The following is a 20,489-nucleotide window of genomic DNA, read 5'->3' on the forward strand; positions in this document are numbered from 1 at the left end:
GGATAAAACTTTCACAATAACTTTTTATTATACACCGTTCTAGGAAAGTTAACAAAACTGATTTTTATATCCATTAGATCAGCTCCGGTCTGCTATTTCTGGATAATTAAGAATTTCCATTATAATTCAATTTTACAAAAAGACAGTGAATTCATCTGAAAAAAAATATCGTGGTTTACTCATCAAATGTAAGGTAACTAAAAAATGGGTGAGTTAGATAATAGAGTGAAAAAAAAAATTTAAGCACGGTTAGGAAGTTTTGTTCTCTCTAAAAAACCTTTAAAAAGCTCTCCCTTCTCTCTAAAAAAACTAAATCCACCGCCGCCTAGTTTCACCGGCTCTGGTGGTTTTCTCAGCACTGGAGTTGGGGTTCTCTCTTCAAGTAGTTGTTTCTTTCATTCTCGGCATATCCATATCCTTTTTTCTTCCAACGGTCTCAGATCTGGTTTTTCAGATCTAGAATCTTTAAACCTAAAATTTTCTCAACTTTGGTTCAGTTTCTTGGCTTATGTCCCCTCCGTCAAGTTCAGCTTCAGATCTGGCCGTTTTCAGGGCAGAGGCAGCTCCAACCGATCACTCACTGCCTCAGATGAAGAAATTTCACCAACGTAGATCTAGATCTCCTTCCTTTTTTCAAGAGTCTTTCAACATGAAGGATCTCTAGGTTTTGGTTGTGTCTCACTGCCTCTGGTAGCTCATATTCGGAGCAACATAAGGAGGGTCGCTCGACACTCTCATCCAGTTTTATTCTGATGGTTAAGGAGGTTCTTGTATTGTAACTCATTTGTGTGTTATTTCTTGTCTCAGATTTGTTTTTAATTTTCAAAAATTTAAGTTTTAATTTTCTTTTTTTGGATCCCTAGATTCTGTTCCGGGAAGTAATCGTTTGGATGTTGTGTATTTTATTTGTCTGGGTTTTTTCCCTTAGTTTACCTTGTTTGGTCTTAGCATCCGAGAGTGTTCTTGTACTTGTTAGCTTAAGTCTCTGGAAGGATTGATTTTCTTGCCAGATATTGTATTTCACCTTGTATTTCACCTTGAAGTTTATCAATGAATCATTTAGATGAAAAAAGATAAATGACTAAAGTCTTGAGCAAAATTAAGTAAATAACTTTGGCTCATTTTTGTTGGTGAATAACTTTGGTCGCTAAATGAAAACCTTCAAAACGACGTAAACATCCTCATATATGGAGAGACATTATTTCATCATGTATTTTTAAATTATATGTGTATCAAAAAAACAATCGTATTTTTAGAGGAAATCGTGTAATTGGGATTACTACCTTTTTATCAAGAAATTTACATCTCATCTAGACAAATAACATGTTACAACACACAATAACTTGCTATTAGAGTAAATAACATATAATTTATATTAAAATAATTGGTGAATGATGCGATAAAATTTTTGGGAAGGAAAAAAATGAGAACCAGTAGTGAGAACGAGAGGGAGAAAATCCAGCAAAAAGAAAATGAGAAATATGAGGAGCTCTGAGAGGGTTGAGAAAATGAGAGATCTGACGATGTGTAAAATAAGAAAAACAGGTTTGGTTTGCAGTTCTTTCTGAATTGACAGTCGAAATAAGTAGACAAGAGAACAACTAAAAAAGAAAAAGTTTTTGATGGGGAAGTAGAGGATCGACAAGAACGCCAAAGAATAAGTAAAAAAGTCGACAAACGGTTTGATGGTAAAGACCCATGGGAGATTTGTTGGATATGACTTAAATTGGATTGGGCCCCTGAATTAAAGTCCAACCAGGTTAGGATTAACTAGAGTTTTATCTTTCTATATATACTTTTATTAACCTAGCTTCCATGTATTCTGTCTATTTGCCCGTGGACGTAGCCAACAGAAAGTGTTGGTGAACCACATTAAACATGTGTCGTGTTTTTTACGTTTTCTATTATCTCGCTCACATTTGTTATATGCAATGGTCTGTACTTAGGCTCTGATACCAGTTTGTTATAACAGATGTGAGCAAGATAATAGAAAAGTAAAGAACACGACATAGATTTAACGTGGTTCACCAACATTTTATGTTAGCTACGTCCACAGGCAAAGAGGCAGATTTTATTACTAGAGAAAGTACATAAATTTTAGAATACATGGATGCTAGGTTAACAAGAGTATATATAAGAAGATAAAATCCTAGTTAACCCTAATCTGATTGCGCTTAAAATCATGGGCCCAGTCTTATTCAAGTCATATCCAACAAATTTCCACCTTGACTTGAATCCTCTTAAAAAAATAGATGTTCCAAATGCACTGATCATAGTTCCAGATGTATCAGATTTTCTCCACCAGACTGACGTAACAGACAATCATAACAGAGTTCTCCTTTGCTTTAGATGTCCTATCAGGGACCAGATGCTTCGTCAAGCCAGAATGCTTCATCAGATGTCAGATGCTTCGCCGAGCCAGATTGGCCCACTAGGACCAGATGCTCCATCGGGAGCCCGATACCTCTTCAGAGGCCTGATGTCCCTCCAGGGACCTGATGCCTTATTAGAGGAATCCGAGACATATACTTATTAAAATTAAGAGATAACTGCAATACTTAGGGATCAAATCCACAAGAACTCTAAGCACACACAATAGATTTAATAATTTTTTAATTAAGCTAAACTGAAATATTTTAATTAAATAAAAGGCTAGAAAAACATATAAAAGTTTTGTAAAATTCAGATGGAGAAACGTTAGGCCTAGGGAAATTCTCAGGAAATCACAGAAAATTAGATCAATCAATTAATTAACCAGGATTCAACAATAAAACACTGTTCTTGAACTCTAAACACAATTGTAAAATAAGTCAGTTCTCATTGCAAATATTATCTAAGTTTAAAACCCGAAAATCCAAATCTCTTTGCAGAATCCAAGTTGAAAACCAGCAGTAAAATCAATTTTAGATTTGTTCACAAAATCACTAATTCAAATCTCTTTGCAAAAAGTAATTTTGCTCACCAAAGGTTTTTGTCAGGCAAATCAATTATATTCTCATATCAATTAATAATCATTAGATCTAAATCTTGATGACTAATCAAAGATCTAGCATTAAGAAAACCTATGGTGAAGAATAAGAAAGATAATGAATCCAAATAAATCAGTCAATCTAACAATCCATGAAATCCTTGATGAAAAACCCTAAACCTAACAAGCAGATACTCAGACATAATCAATAAAACACAAATATTATTTTGAATAAAATGCATTAAGAAATTAAAAGAAGAAAAGGAGTTCTGAATCTTCTCTGAAGGAGTCTTGATTCTTCTCTCCAAAAGTTTTCAAAAAATCTCTCAAGGTTTTGCAAAAATAAAGCATAGGTCTAAACAATTACCTAAACAATCCTATATATAGTGTATACCACGTCTTGGAGCTTAATTTCTGATATGTCTATATTTTGTCTCCTTTTAGCATATATTTATCATGCATTTAGCTAGGACAACTGATTGTTTTGCAACATTTTCTAGTCTTTTCTATACACTTTGCATGTCTAGGTAGTTCTTGCATCATCCTTGCATACATTGTGCATTTTGGAGTATTTCAGGTATCTAGGAGACGTTGGGAACACATCGCTCAGCATCGCCGTTCGAGTCGCTGTTCGACGTCGTTCGAGTCACCCACTCGAGCAACACCTTGACCGTCGATCGAGTCGCCGTTCGAGTCGTCCTTCGAGCCACCGGTCGGGGGATTCAGCTTTCGACGTCTTCATCATAGTTGTAGAGAATTGAGTCATCTTTCCAATGCCGTTTATTTCAAGCCAATCGGAGCTGTGGTTCAAAAGTTATGATCGTTTTAGTGGAAGCGTATACATCCAGTTCGAGTCGCGCCGTTCGAGTCGACCACCGTTCGAGTCGACGTCACTCCACTCGAGCCAACGCCATCACTCCACTGGAGCCAATGCCATCACTCACTCGAGCCACTACTCGTTCGCACATGTCAGGAAGACGTTCCATCTTACACGCTTCAGGAGATTCCCAAACCGACTCTTCATCTTGTCGTTTTAAGTCTTAGGGATTTTATGTCTTTACTATAAATACGTTTTATTAAGTCTTTGCGACATCATCTTAGTTTTTATCTTGTTTTTATTTTGTAAGGTTTCCCTAGCCACCAAAAACCGTTCTCAGACATTGTATCCAGATATATTTTAATACATTGAGTATTTGCATTTGATTTCTTCTACAAACTTGTTCATCTCATTTTTACCTATCTAAGAATGCTTGTTTCAATGTTTTCTGAGTTTGTATTGTTGATGATGATTTCCGGATCTGAGTCGTGCGTTAGTTCTTGAGGATGGGATAGATTAGGTGGAGGATCTTAGGATGTAGGGTGTTTAAGCTTGATTTGTATGATTCCCTTCTGGACTAGAGTTAGAATTACTAGTTTCTCTCTGATCAATTGGAACTAGGTTCGAGACATTTCCACACCCAAAAGGTGTTTGATGAAATGTCTGACCAACTAGTGCTAGAGACTTATGTTCCTAGCCTAAGAGATTAGTTGTCTAAGATGTTTGTTGACGTGAATGAACTTGTTTGTCATGTCTGCTCGACCACGTTTCTCTAGCGAGAGCTAGGTATGGAAGTGGTTGAGTCTGAGTAGCTTTTGCCAAGAGATTGGATTAGCTAAGTTGTGATGTTTATTGTTTAGGGATAGTTTGCTTGTGGTATGTTAAACACTCTGTAGGCTAGGATACTCCACCGACATCAATTACCCCATCCTTAGGACTTCTTTCTTTCTGATTTTTATTACATTCTTGGAACTGTTTCGTTTGTTCATGCTTAGAATCGTTTTCGGTATTACTTATTCCTGTTCGGTACTTGTCATACATTTGCGTTTATGGTTCTGTAACTCATTTTCGTTTTGCATTTTGACCATTCTAGGATTGTTAGACAAACACTCTTCTTGAATTGGCTTGACTTGTGATTGCTTGATTGCATCTTGATTGTTAGCAACATCCCATTTGGATTGACACCTTAAGTACTACAACACATGAGGTAAATTGAACCTACTAGGAGTTACAAAAACCTTAGTATCAATTTGGCACCGTTGCCATTTGGAATTCGTTTTGCTACATTTAGGATTTCAAGTTTTGCAAGATTAATTTCCGTTACACTTATCATTCCGAGTACTGACTTGCTTTGGTTTTCTGCTTGTTTGTTTTGCATCTCATATTCCTGTTGATTGCAACCTTGCATGGACACCAGATCAAGAGGGCATCAGAATCTCCTTCATGTTATCGACGAAATCAATCGGTTGCAACGCCCACGACAAGCTCGTCAACCCACTGATCATCCCGCACAAGTCACGATGGAACAACAGAATGAACCACATCAGGGACCACGAAACATTGGTGTTGGGGATGCACCGAACACTCATACTCAGCGTGCTGGAATCGTCCCTCCCGCCGTGCAGAACAACAACTTCGAGATCAAAAGTGGTCTGATCACCATGATCCAAGGAAACAAGTTTCACGGGTTGCCTATGGAGGATCCACTCGACCACTTGGACGAGTTCGACCGTCTTTGCAGTCTCACGAAGATCAACGGCGTGAGTGAGGATGGTTACAAGTTGCGCCTCTTCCCATTCTCCTTTGGAGACAAAGCTCATCAATGGGAGAAAAACCTTCCCAAGGGATCAATCACCACCTGGGATGGTTGCAAGAAGGCATTCTTGGCCAAGTTTTTCTCCAACTCTAGAACAGCACGTCTCAGGAATGAGATTTCCAGCTTCACTCAGAAGAGCTCAGAATCATTCTGTGAAGCATGGGAGCATTTTAAGGGTTACCACAGCCAGTGCCCACACCATGGTTTCAGCAACGAGTCATTACTGAGTACTCTCTACCGTGGTGTCCTTCCCAAAATACTTATGCTGCTTGACACTGCTTCCAACGGTAACTTCCTGAACAAGGACATCGATGAAGGTTGGCAACTGGTGGAGAATCTCGCTCAGTCCGACGGCAATTACACTGAGGATTATGACCGCACATTTCGCGGCAACGCTGGATCTGAGGAGAAGTACAAGAAGGACCTCAAGAGTGTCAATGAGAAGCTTGACCGCCTCTTGCTTAACCAACAAAAGAGCATCCACTTCGTATCTGAGGGTGAACATTTTCACGTCCAAGATGGGGAGGGTGAGCAGTCTGAGGTAATCAGCTACGTCCTGAATCAAGGTGGATACAACAAGGGTTACAACCCCTATCAGACGAACCCTAATTTGTCTTACCGGAGCACCAACGTTGCAATCCACAAGATCAGGTGTACCCTCCTCAGCAGCAACAACAAGGTCAACAAAAACCTTTTGTGCCTTACAATCAGGGATTCGTCCCTAAACAACAGTTCCAGCAAGGTTACCAAGCTCCCTCAAGACCACCACCAGGATTCCGCCCTCAACCAGTACAGCCTACTCCAGCCCTAGATCAAGAAATAAAGCAAATAATGCAACAACTTCTTCAGGGTCAAGCTAGCGGATCTCTAGATACTGCTAAGAAGTTTGCTGAACTCAGTCAGCGAATGGAGTGTTCATACAATGATCTTAATGTCAAGTTTGAAGCTCTTAACTCCAAGATGAAATACATGGAAGGCAAGACTGTTTCTACTTCTACCCCAACACTTGGCCAACTACCTGGAAAAGCAGTTCAAAATCCCAAAGACTATGCTACTATCCATGCCATCACCACCCAAGCTGTAGATGTACGGCTCACTGAGGACAATGAGAGTTTAGATGGGAAGGATTTTCTTCAAGATGTAGTTCAGATAAAGGATCCTGTCGAGGTGCTCAAGGATCCAATTAAGTCAGCCAAGCAATATGATCCTGAAGCTACTAAAGAACCCGCTGCTCCCAAGGATAAACCTGTGAGATTCATTCCTCCACCATATAAGCCACCTCTACCATTTCTAGTGAGGTTTAAGAAGCAGCTTACTGAGAAGTATAAAACTCTGTTTGAAAACCAAGTCAAGGAGATTGAACTTAGGATGCCTTTGCTTGATGCATTTGCACTTGTGCCTCAATATCAAAAGTTTTTAACTGATTTGGTAACAGAAAGGACCAAAGAGAAGGAGGAGATAGCTAAAGGAGCTCAAGCTAAGGCTCTGGAAGATGAGAGGGTAGTGCATGACATAGGTGGGGTTATTCATGAATGCAAGGCTGTTATTCAGAAGATGATTATCCCAAAGAAGCTAGAGGACCCTGGTTCTTTCACCTTGCCTTGTTCTCTAGGTCCATTGGCCTTCAAAAAGTGCCTATGCGACCTTGGTGCTTCAGTAAGCCTCATGCCACTCTCTGTAGCTCAGAGGCTAGGATTCAACAAATACAAGTCATGCAACCTCCGCTTAATATTGGCTGATAGGACTACTAGATTGCCTCATGGTCTATTAGAGAACCTGCCCATCAAAATTTGACAAGCTGAGATTCCTACTGACTTTGTGGTGCTGGGAATGGATGAAGAGCCTAAAGATCCACGAATCCTGGGAAGGCTTTTCTTAGCTACAGCTGGAGCAGTCATTGATGTCAAGAAGGGGATGATTGATCTCAATCTGGGTAAGAATTTCAAGATGAAGTTTGATATCAAGGATGCTAAGAAGAAGCCAACTATTGATGGGCAGACCTTCGTGGTTGAAGAGAAAGATCAGAAAGCTGGGTTTGACATCTTTGAGGGTGTGAATGAGGCAGAAACAGGAGTTTGGGTTACCAAAGAAAAAACTCGAAGGGGCACTCGACCGTGTTCCAACTCGAGTGCAGTTGTTCCTCTCCCTAAGCGTCATGACCTGCTTCCTAAACTTCACCAACCGCAAGAGACAAGTCCTCCCGCGCTTAACAGTTTGTCTGAACTCCAAACTACAAAGATTCTAGGGGATTCAGTGAGAGAGTTAACAGCTATGGTGAAGGAGATGAGTGGCCAAATCAAGAAGCTCCAAGGTACAATGAGAAGTTCTCCTTCAAGGAAATTAAGGTGGAGGTTTGGGATAATGAAGAAGAGCAGTTCATTTGTTGTTGAACCTGGGCAGAATGTTAAAGAGTATCTGGTTAGACAAGACATACCAGAGGGGAGCTCACCACCTCTCTATGAACCTCCCAAAGCATAAGGAGTATGCAAAGTCAAGCTCAGAGACTTTAAACAAGCTCACTTGGGAGGAAGTCCCAAAGGTATCTCTGTAAATACAATCTAGGATCTTGTGTTTTTAATTTTTGTTTTTCGTTTCCTGCTGTTCAGGAATCCACAGAAGGGAGTATGGCCAACTAAAGTGGCAAATGAAAAAAATACAAATAGCAGAGTGTTGGGTTTTGCAGACATGGAATGAAGCAATAGAAGAGGAGCTCTCATGAAGCTCTTGCCGACGACTCGAACTAGCCACAACTGGACGACGTTCTGACTCGATCCGTTGTTGAATACTCCCACTCGATCGACGACAAACCAGAGCTGCTCCCGGAACCAACCATCACTCCCACTTGATCGACGACGAAGTGGAGCTGCTCCCGGAACCAACCATCATCTCACTCGATCCGTCGTCGCGAGCACCGACTCATTCTCTACTACTGAGGTACTCCAACATTTCCATTGTATATACCATATCATCCTTGCATTTGTTTCTATTATGATTCTCAAATCCTACTTCAACTTTTTCTTACACAGAGGCTGTGTAATTTAAGTTTGGGGGAGGGTTTGAGATGATGTATCTGATGATGTTTTCTGTGATTCTTATTTCAAATTTTTGCATTATATCATGTTTGAGATAGCATTCATCTATTTGCATAGAAAAGCCATAAAAATTTGAAAAATTTCAAAAATTTCCACATAAACAGAGTGTTCATGTAGGTTGCATTTGCATATTAGGATTGAGTCTAGTGTTGTTCATTTAGGAATGTTGCATTTAGCATAGGGGTTGATGATGATTGTAACCTTGTTAACATGTTGAATTCAATAGGATAGGATCAAGGCCCTTGTTATTAGTTCTTTGATGCATGTTGATTGAACTTGAAATGTAAGACTGAACCAGGTTTTGAATTCTCGAAATTGCATTCTAGTCTTGATTGAAGCTTGTTTTGAATTGACATCATTCCCTATCTACCTGAACCTAATCCTGACTTGCAAATATCATTTTATGCATTGAAGTTGAACTCATGGATACCACATACATACTTGGATTATCTTTCTCCGTTTTACGACCCTTGTTAATCCAAGTAGCTGATTCTCTTCTTTGGAACAGTTTCCCGCACCCTTAACCAACCCTTCTTTCAAGCCAATTGTATTTTTTAGTGTGAGGCCTTTTCCGAGTTGAGCTTGTTAGAAAGTGTTAGGTTCTAGCCGACAAGAGTAGGATCCTGTGTAGTTCTAGTTCGCGCTATCCGGACTAGTAGGACTAGGTGAGAACTCGATTTTGGATTTTGGGATTGGATTTGTTCTGAAAAGAGAAAGAAAAAAATGGGTAATGGGAAAAAAATGAGTCTTTAGGAGGGGGAATGTGCTTTCAAGGTTTACAAGTCTAGTAAAGGATGTTGGTTGTGCAGTGTAAAAGAGTTATTGGTTCTGAGCATAAAAAGAAAAGTTTAGACAAGGAAGAGAAAGCAAAACGCTTAAGAAGTCTAGAATTCGAAGAAGAAAAGAAAGAGAACCATAGTGATAAAAAAGTTTCCCATCCGCTAGATTGAAATGAAGTAACTTTCTCCTAAGGCTAAGTGAAAAGAATGATAGAATGAGTTTAAAAAGAGATGTCGATGAAGGGTAGAGATAGGACCAACTTCTGGGTTAGGAAGTTAGAGCTAAGTTTCCTTGGGACCTTTGGGTAGACGGGGCACTGCTCTTGTATGTATCAGTTGGTTTCAACCTTTAGCCTTCTCTTAAGCTCAACTCATTTTCGCGAGAGATCCCTGTTCTATATTGTTAAAACCACTTGCAAAGAAGACCAATTTTTGTCTCTACCGCTTCACCCCAGCCAAATGAGTTTGATGACATTGCATAGCTTGATTCATGGTTCTTTGTTAATGAATGTTAAAGGGAATGATAGAAATGATGGCATGTGTAGACTAAGGTTCGGAATCGTTTCAGGTTGAGATGAGCTTGTCTAAAGTTTTTAAATAGAGTTCTTTCACCATGCATCATAGAACTAAAAACAATGACCTTGATTCTAACTACTCTATTCAGCATGTTTTAAGTTCTGAGACCCCATTTTCACACCTCTTCTCCATACGTTGTTCTTGATCGTTTGCTTGAGGGCAAGCAAAGAATAAGTTTGGGGGAGTTGATATGTCTATATTTTGTCTCCTTTTAGCATATGTTTATCATACATTTAGCTAGGACAACTGATTGTTTTGCAACATTTTCTAGTCTTTTCTATACACTTTGCATGTCTAGGTAGTTCTTGCATCATCCTTGCATACATTGTGCATTTTGGAGTATTTCAGGTATCTAGGAGACGTTGGGAACACATCGCTCAGCATCGCCGTTCGAGTCGCTGTTCGACGTCGTTCGAGTCACCCACTCGAACAACACCTTGACCGTCGATCGAGTCGCCGTTCGAGTCGTCCTTCGAGCCACCGGTCGGGGGATTCAGCTTTCGACGTCTTCAACAAAGTTGTAGATAATTGAGTCATATTTCCAATGCCGTTTATTTCAAGCCAATCGGAGCTGTGGTTCAAAAGATATCATCGTTTTAGTGGAAGCGTATACATCCAGCTCGAGTCGCGCCGTTCGAGTCGACCACCGTTCGAGTCGACGTCACTCCACTCGAGCCAACGCCATCACTCCACTCGAGCCAACGCCATCACTCCACTCGAGCCAACGCCATCACTCACTTGAGCCACTACTCGTTCGCACATGTTAGGAAGACATTCCATCTTACACGCTTCAGGAGATTCCCAAACCGACTCTTCATCTTGTCGTTTTAAGTCTTAGGGATTTTATGTCTTTACTATAAATACGTTTTATTAAGTCTTTGCGACATCATCTTAGTTTTTATCTTGTTTTTATTTTGTAAGGTTTCCCTAGCCACCAAAAACCGTTCTCAGACATTGTGTCCAGATATATTTTAATACATTGAGTATTTGCATTTGATTTCTTCTACAAACTTGTTCATCTCATTTTTACCTATCTAAGAATGCTTGTTTCAATGTTTTCTGAGTTTGTATTGTTGATTATGTTTTTCGGATCTGAGTAGTGCGTTAGTTCTTGAGGATGGGATAGATTAGGTGGAGGATCTTAGGATGTAGGGTGTTTAAGCTTGATTTGTATGATTCCCTTCTGGACTAGAGTTAGAATTACTAGTTTCTCTCTGATCAATTGGAACTAGGTTCGAGACATTTCCACACCCAAAAGATGTTTGATGAAATGTCTGACCAACTAGTGCCAGAGACTTATGTTCCTAGCCTAAGAGATTAGTTGTCTAGGATGTTTGTTGACGTGAATGAACTTGTTTGTCATGCCTGCTCGACCACGTTTCTCTAGCGAGAGCTAGGTATGGAAGTGGTTGAGTCTGAGTAGCTTTTGCCAAGAGATTGGATTAGCTAAGTTGTGATGTTTATTGTTTAGGGATAGTTTGCTTGTGGTATGTTAAACACTCTGTAGACTAGGATACTCCACCGACATCAATTACCCCATCCTTAGGACTTCCTCCTTTCTGACTTTTATTACATTCTTGGAACTGTTTCGTTTGTTCATGCTTAGAATCGTTTTCGGTATTACTTATTCATGTTCGGTACTTGTCATACATTTGCGTTTATGGTTCTGTAACTCATTTTCGTTTTGCATTTTGACCATTCTAGGATTGTTAGACAAACACTCTTCTTGAATTGGCTTGACTTGTGATTGCTTGATTGCATCTTGATTGTTAGCAACATCCCATTTGGATTGACACCTTAAGTACTACAACACATAAGGTTAATTGAACCTACTAGGAGTTACAAAAACCTTAGTATCAATTGCAAATAAAGAAAACTTCTGAGCCAAATTTGGAAATCTTTTGAATTTCAAAAAGATGGGATTTTTAATTGCCGTCAGAATGACGTGTCGCTTGACACAGGGTCAACATCGATCGATGCACTACACCAATTTTGCTCTCTGAGTTTGTTTCCTCGGCACTGTTCCTCCAGATGCTCCAAAATGCTCCAATATCTACAAATAAGTCCAAGACGTACCTAAACCTGCAAAGACTCAAAAAGACTCTAAAAACACCAAAATTGCTCTATAAATAAGACTTATATCATGGCTAAAAACACCTAAAAACCATGATATATCAATTCCCCAGACTTAGCTTTTGCTTGCCCTCAAGCAAATCAAGAACTTAATTTGTAGAAAAGCTTTGGCTAAAAGCACTTAAAAACCATGATATATCAATTCTCCTAGACTTAGCTTTTGCTTGCCCTCAATTAAATCAAGAATTTAATCTGTGGAAAAGGTTTAAAATGCGGAAACTCTTTTTTTTTTTTTAAAATAATGCCATGATCATCCACCATAATCCATATGCTTAGCAGACAAATCCATAGACACTCGTAGCATCCCAAATTCAAACCAGATTTCATAACTTCCTCCATTAAGCCTTAATCGATGGGACTCATCAATTTGATCAATGTCAAGAACCATCTAGACTCATTCCCGTACAATACAATAACAAGTAAGACAATATTTTTACACTCTGTGCTACTCTTTCTCTCCCCCAGACTTATTCTATTCTTATCTTCCTTTGAGCTTTGCTTTACTTCCTTTCTATTTTTCTTATTTTTTTAATCAAAGGTGTAGGCGAATAGTGGGGTCATTGATAATTTAACTATCCCTCGCTTCTAAATTTTGTGTGATCATTTGGCTTAAGAGTATAATAATGGGGTCACAGGCAATTTACTATCCATCTAAACTGATCAAAATCATCTCATCTTTTATTTCTTTTTATTTTCTTTTAAACAAAGCTCTCAGAAAAAATCTTTCAAACTTGAATAAGGGAGAGAAATACCAATTTTTTTCTTTTCTGAAATCTTTCTCATCAGGTATGAACGAGGAGTCAAGCCCTATGAACATCAATCTCATTTATGAGGTAAAAAGAAAAACACATAAATTACCTCAGGCTTTTTGGATTCTGTCAGAAATTTAGATGTCTCTGGTTCACTGGTCAGCCTTTGGATTTTTCATTAGTCGGATTCTGCATTCAATTTGCAGCATTAATCAACCAAGGCAGTACACAAAAAAAAAATTATAGTTCCCAACAAAAAAATTTGACTCAATAAAACTATTTTTTGGACTGACTCAACTGACTCTCTAAAACAAAAATGTAGTTAGTAACTGCCTCCCCCACACTTAAACAACAATGTCACGAGTGTTATCAAACGTAAGATTGGCGAAGAAAAATAAACAAAAACGAATAAATATTGAAATTGTGAACAAAAACGTGTTACCAATCCGGATGTTCTGTGTCGATCGTTGCAACAGCTGCATTAGTCGATGCACTCTGCGGATGCAGAGAGTTTGAACATAACTCCTAAGTTAGCTGCGATTAAATTGTGTTCCTCTCATTCCTTGGATAGTAGCACTGCTAAGAATCACTCAAATACAAGATTAAACGCAACATGATAGATTCAACATAATTCAACACAAATTCAAACTGACTCAAAGCAAGAAAAAAAAATGGCTCAAAGTGGAAAAGAAAAACATATGAGTGGGTTGTCTCCCACTAAGTGCTTGTTTTCAGTCATTAGCTTGACTGTGTTGGAGCTTAGACGTCTGGTGGATCAGAACATGGCAATGAACGCCTCCGAGAAGAATGTCTCATCATCCAAGGGGGTGTATAAGCAATAGATGAATGAGGTTTACCAAGGACATGAGGAACAAGACCAGGGCGGGACTTAGGTATGGGTGGGCTTCTTTTATGGCATGCAAAATCATCAACAGAAGAAACAAGCGCTCTACGATAATCTCGCGGCTTAGTTAACTACAAAACAGTTTTTCTACCTTTGAAAGTCTTATTGATGATTGGAGGAGGTTTGAGTGAAAGCGATGTGTACCTTTTCTTTACATGTGAACTCTAGAGTGTGGAGTGGTGAGATTTCAGCTTCACAATCGTTCTAGGACTTGCGGCTAAGGAATCAACTCAAAAATATTTGGTTTTGGACAAATATGGGTTGACTCGTGGAGGTGTGTCGATCAATGCAACAGATGCATCGATCGATGTTGAGTCTGCAGCTCGTGTTTCATCGATGATTTTGCAACTCCTCTCAGCAATACGTATTTCTATTACAAAACATCATCTTCCAGCAACTTCTCATGGATCAGAACCTCATCATGGTCTCTAGTACTGATTAGATGATCTCCACTCCAATCCTCAAGCTTAACAGCTTACTTGCTCACCTTCTCAACAACCTTCAACTCTTTGACATACCCAGCAATAATGTCTCCATGAAGCTCTATGATCAGATCATCATCATAAGCAATCTCCACAAAAAATGTTTGACCATCAATAATGGGAGCCCTTCTCAGCTTGTCTGTCTCAAAAATTCATAACGAAATCATCCACATTCAGATGTGTCCTTTTTTCACACCTATGATGGCACCAGCTGTAGCCAAGAATGACCGTCTTAAGATGAGAGGATCACTAGGCTCTTTGTCATACTCCAACACCACAAAGTCAGTGGGAATCACACAATTTATGATATTGATTGAAATATCTTCTAAGACGCCTTTGGGAATCCTTAGAGCCCGATCAGCTAAGATAAGAGGTATCTTAGTTGGCTCGAATTCTATCATCTCATGTCTCACAACAACAGAATATGACATTAAATTGATACTAGAGCCAAGATCGCAAAGAGAATGAGGAACCCTTCCTTTGGAGATAGAACAATCTAACACAAAACTTCTGGGATCTGGTAAATTCTCTGCAATCCTACTCTGAATCACTGCACTCACTTTCTCAAAGACAACCACTTTCTCTTTCCTCTCTTTCTTCCTTTCTGGGAGCTGGTTCAACAGAATTGCACCAATGTTCTTGGTTAGCAAAGCTCATTCCTTTGGGCTTAAACCATTAGTAACCATTTTCTTCACATATCGCTTAATCCTAGGATAAAACTTGACTGCATCAATTAAAAATATCTCAATCATCACCTTGTCCATCATAGCCTTGCATCTAGCTTCCTCCATCTCCTTCTTGGACCTCCTAGACTTTGGAAAAGGGACCTTAGGCTTATAGGCTTGTTCTGAATCAGATGGTAGAACTTGAAGAGAAACCAAAGCTGTTTGTGGGGGGTGTCGATCGACACTGATGGTGTGTCGATCGACGCTTGAAGGAGGTTGCATCGATCGATGCTCTTGGGTGGCATCGATCGATGCCCTTGGGTTGCGTCGATCGATGGAGGCTCTGCAATCTCAGTATCATCGTTGTTTCCTTCCTTCACCAAAATTGCATTGCAAGCATGCTTGGGGTTCAACTCAGTTCTTCCAGGAAGAAAACCCTCTTGTCGTTTAACAGACCCAATAGTCTGAATAATTTTGTTCTTTAGCTTCTTGACATTAGTGTTTAATGCATCAATCTTCACGGTCAGCCCAGTGTAGACATTTTCGATCTTTCCATTGAAATCCATTGTCAACTTCTCTTGACCTTGAAGAATCTGCTAAGGCATGACCTCCATTCAACTCTCAGAAGTCTGTGGAGGAGGAGACTCATACCGTAGGTCCTTGTAAAACCACTGTTGTATTGGTGTTATTGGTAGTCTGGCTTCAGATTATAGCCCGTAGAATTCCCTTGGTAGTTGTTGTGCTGGCTGTTCCCATTGTAAGGCATGTTGCCTTGCTGATTCCCAATCTTCTTTCCTTGATTTCCATACACAAAGTTAACATCTCCCTCTTCATTCTATGGCTCAGGTTCTTGCTCAAATCTCTAAAATTCTGCAACAAAATGGACAGACTTCTTTCCCATAAGAAGATTGTGCACTGTCTCCAGCTTGGCATTCACCTTATCTAGTTGATTTGAATCATAGCCTTCATGCAACCTCTTCCGCTCTAGATCTGCATTCTTTGTACTGTTGCTTGAAGCAAGCCTTTCAATCAATTGTTCAGCCTCGTCTGGATACCTTGTCTTGAAGTTTCCATCACTAGCAGCATCCAAAGCCATCTTATACCTCCAGTAATTCCCGTTGAAGAAAATATTGATCAACTGCACATATGAGAAACCATGATGCGAGCAATCTCTCTGGTAAGCTTTAAACTGCACCTAAGCTGCTTTGTAACACTCAGTGGGTCCTTGTTTAAACGCGGAAAGCTTAATTCTCAGCTCATCGGACATTCCATCATCGTAAAAGTAGTTAAGAAAAGCCACCTTGATGTCATGTCAGGTGTTCAAAGATCCTGGTTTCAGTTGCCTCAGCCAGTGAGATGCGTCCACAACAAGAGAGTAGGGGAAAAGCTTGCAGTAGAGATAGTCCTTTGTTACTCCATTCGCCTTAATGCTTGTGACTATATCGTCAAAGTGCTCAATATGATCCAGAGGCTTCTCATGTCGCAAATTTTGGAAAGGCCTTTGTCTAACAAGAGCAAAGTAGGCAGGCTTCAGCTTAAAGTCATTCTTCATGAATGGAGGAGGCACAACCGTGAATCGGTTTTCATAGAACAAGTCTGGTCTGTTGAAGTCCGCAAAAGTCCTGACAAGCTCTCCATTATTGTCCCATCAGCCCTGAACAATCTGCGGATTGTTTCCATTCACTCCAGCTCCATCCGCATCAGCTTCGGGGTTGCATCAATCGATGCCACCTCTGTGTCGATCGATGTAATGTACATTCTCGTTGACAACGAAGATTTCTTCAGGAATCACTCTCCCTTCAACATCAAGTTTCTGGCCTTGCTCATTGCGCATATGACCCTCTTAATCCCTCAAAACTCCAGCCTCATCAAATCTTAGAATGATTGGATTGACCATATTATAAGATTTGACTGCTTTTCTGTTCTCACGCTCTAGTTGTCCCAACTCTTGGTTCGTAAGCTTCACAATCAGACCAGTTCTATTGTTCCTGGTGTTAGGCTTAGGAGGCATACACTTGAAACATACAAGAGAAAAGAAACAAAAAGTATGTTAGTAAAATAAGAAAATAAAAATTTAGACAAAATCAAAGACGTTAATCTAATGGTGAATCAAAAGAGTCCCCAACAACGGCGCCAAAATTTGATATGCTCAAATTTACCATAAAGCTACTCTCTCAAATTAAGAGATCACTGCAATATTTAGGATTGAATCCACAAGAAATCTAGACTCACACAACATGTTTAATAATCTTTTAATTAAGATAAACAGAAATATTATAATTATATAAAAGGCTAGAAAAGCAAATAAAAGTTTTGTAAAATTCAGATGGAAGAAACGTTAGGCATAGGGAAATTTTCAGGAAATCACAGAAAATAAGATCAATTAATTAATCAAGCAGGATTCAACAATAAAGCACCGTTCCTGAACTCTAAACACAATTGTAAAATAAATCAGATCTCACTGCAAATATTATCTAAGTTTAAAACCTGAAAATCTAAATCTCCTTGCAAAATCCAAGGTAAAAATCAACATTAAAATCAAGTTTAGATTTGTTCACAAATTCACAAATTCAAATCTCTTTGCAAAAAGTAATTTTGCTCGCCAAAAGTTTTTGTCCAGAAAATTGATTATATTCTCATATCAATCGATAATCCTTAGATCTAAATCCAGATGACTAATCAAAGATCTAGCATTAAGAACAACCAATGGTGAAGAACAAAAAAGATAATGAATCCAAATAAATCAATCAATCCAACAATCCATGAAATCCCTAATAAGAAACTCTAAAGCTAACAAGCAGATCTACTCAGATATAATCAATGAAACACAAATTCAATTCTGAATAAATTGCGTTAAGAAATTAAAAGAAGAAGAAAAGGAGTTCTGAATCTTCTTTGAAGGATTCTTGATTATTCTCTCCAAAAGCTCTCTTAAAATCTCTCAGGGTTTTGCAAAAATAAAGTTTAGGTCTAAACAATGACCTAAAAAATCCTATATATAGTGTAAAACACGTCTTGGGCCTTAATTGCATATAAGAAAAACTTCTGAGCCAAATTTGGAAATCTTTTGAACTTCAGAAAGATGAAATTTTTAATTGTCGTCAGAATGACGTGCCGCTCGACACAGGGTCTGCATCGATCGATGCACTACACCAATTTTGCTCTCCAAGTTATCTTCCTCGGCATTGTTCCTCCCGATGCTCCAAAATGCTCTAAAATCTACAAAAGTCCAAAACGTACATAAACCTGCAAAGATTCAAAAAGACTCTAAAAACATCAAAAAGTCTCCTATAAATAATTCTTATATCATGGCTAAAAATACCTAAAAACTATGATATATCAATTAAATTGGAGCCGCAAAAATAATTTGTAAAGAATGACGAGAACTCAAAACTAAAATGAAGATGATAGTATGAGGTGGAGGTGGTGAAACATAAAAAGAGATATGTCTACCGGAAATGGGAAAGTAAGCAGATACATCTACTGAAAGTGATAAGTTTAAGCTGAGAAAGGAAGATGTAATAATATCTTGTTTAAAGATCAAAATTGTCACGTTGAAGTACAAAATCCATGTGAACATATATTGTTAAAACCATAGTTATTTAGTTAATTTTTTTTCTTAGTTAGTTACTACATATACTCTAGAAAATTGTGCACTAAATCACAAACCTAAACAGGTATGTGTTTCCAAAAGACATAAAGACCAATAAGCTGAAAATTTTATGTGAAAGTGTTTTTTTTTTTTTTTGACATAATTGTTTTTAGTTGAATTAAAATCGGAATTTGAATTTTGGATAAGTTAGACTGTTTTCTTTCCTAATTCACTAGTGTAATTTTTTTACAGGGATTTAGAGTAATTTTCATTTACAAAACCAAGTGATTTCTCTAAATTCTTTTAACATAACAAAAACAAGCAAATGACACCTGTGAATTATGAACAATAACGGGTCCATAGTTCAGTGGTAGAGCATTTGACTGCAGTTCAAGAGATAACCGGTTCGAACCTGGTTGGGCCCTCATTTTAATTTTTACAAGTAAGAGCTATGAATGTACACTAAAAAAGTTCAGATTTTTACATGCATATAATTTCGGTATTTTGTTGAATCGTAGATCATGTATTTCATATATTTTGTCAAATATGTGTCGATATTTTATTAATGAATGAATGATAGATGATGTGGCATGATGCATAATAATATGATTTGAGAAAAATATGACAATTCTCTTTTCTACCGAATTTTTTTCTTTTTCTTTTTGTTAATCAAACCCATATATTAAATTATCGGAGACGACTCTCTTCAAGAGAGAGCCAATTAGGTACCGATGAGCTTACATAGGAAAAACAGAAACCTTGTGCTTTTGCATATTTCGCAAGTTTGTCGGCACATATATTATCCTTTCGAGGAATATATCTAATACTAAAATTAGCAAATCGATATCTGTAATGAATAAAGTCCTTCAATTATGATGAAAAGGTCGGCCAATCTTCGATATTAGATGTCATCGCTAGGAGATCTGAACAATCCGTGGCAAAAAGAGCTTTATCCAAGTCCAAGACTAATAAGCACTCCATTTCCAAATAAGGGTGTCTAACTCTGCATGCAAAGGAGATAGGTTTCTACGCGATCCTTTTAGCCCCATGTGTATGATTCTATCACCAATAGACGCAATCCAACCATGGCCACTCCTATCTTCCTCTTTATGCCAAGATCCATCGATAAAGCATATAAGGGATTCTTGTGGGATTGGGATTGAAGATATGCCCGCGCCTACCAACAATGGTGGTATGTCTCTAGTGTTAGCTTTTCTCCATACTTCTTCTTCTTGGATAGCTTTTTCCAAAGTATTTTGTGGAGACTCAGAGATATTTTCAAAGACTTGCTTCTTTCTTGCCTTCCAAATATACCACATCACCCAAGGGAACGTTCTCAAAGTCTGATCGAGTGCTCCAAAATCTTTTCCAAGCCCATATAGATAGTCGAGGTTACTATATAGGGAAGATGAAGGGAACACCATAGGGTGGGAAGGGATTGTCGATAAAGCCCACACTTAGCGTGCTGGGGGACATTCAAAGAGCATATTATTTATAGTTTCCTCCTCCGCTCCACATCTAGAACAATCTTTATTTCTATCAATATGACGATAATGCAGGCGTTGGCAGGTTGCCACACACCCAGTCACAAATTGACAAACGAAATGCTTCAGCTTTCATGATGTTTTTAACTTCCATGCTTGCGCCTTGAGTGTCGTAACACTAGGCTCTGAGTAGGGAGGTCGCAAACAGGGAGAGAGATAGCTCTCTCGGCTTCGTAACCAGACTTGACAGTGTAGTTCCCAGATTTAGTCATTGTCCAAGAATACCCATCTCTCAAAACATTTAAGCTCGGTTTGATCCAAAAAATAAGGGTAATTTCTTTCGGGGAAAAGAGTTCCCGAAGACGATCCATTTTCCATTTTTTTGTATTGAAATCGATCAAGGTGTTAACACAAATCAAGGGATTTCTATCA

General features: G+C 38.7%; 1 protein-coding gene and 3 non-coding genes across 4 annotated transcripts; 2 read left to right on the forward strand and 2 right to left on the reverse strand.

Annotated features, from left to right (window-relative positions):
* Positions 1-5,701: 5,701 nt before the first annotated feature.
* Positions 5,702-5,808, reverse strand: LOC147948518 (small nucleolar RNA R71). Its single transcript, XR_015585991.1, has one exon. It is a non-coding gene; the product is annotated as a small nucleolar RNA R71 (small nucleolar RNA).
* Positions 5,809-16,132: 10,324 nt separating this feature from the next.
* On the forward strand, positions 16,133-16,239 carry LOC147948519 (small nucleolar RNA R71). Its single transcript, XR_015586253.1, has one exon. It is a non-coding gene; the product is annotated as a small nucleolar RNA R71 (small nucleolar RNA).
* Positions 16,240-18,926: 2,687 nt separating this feature from the next.
* TRNAC-GCA (transfer RNA cysteine (anticodon GCA)) lies at positions 18,927-18,998 on the forward strand. Its single transcript has one exon. It is a non-coding gene; the product is annotated as a tRNA-Cys (tRNA).
* Positions 18,999-19,538: 540 nt separating this feature from the next.
* LOC147948520 (uncharacterized) lies at positions 19,539-19,997 on the reverse strand. The gene has a single exon (XM_087467399.1). The coding sequence runs from the start codon at positions 19,995-19,997 to the stop codon at positions 19,539-19,541; it is 459 nt and encodes a 152-aa protein (XP_087323525.1).
* Positions 19,998-20,489: the final 492 nt, after the last annotated feature.

Source organism: Camelina sativa, chromosome 2 (genome assembly GCF_030686135.1).
Source record: "Camelina sativa cultivar CO46 ecotype springtype chromosome 2, ASM3068613v1".
Lineage (NCBI taxonomy): Eukaryota > Viridiplantae > Streptophyta > Magnoliopsida > Brassicales > Brassicaceae > Camelina > Camelina sativa.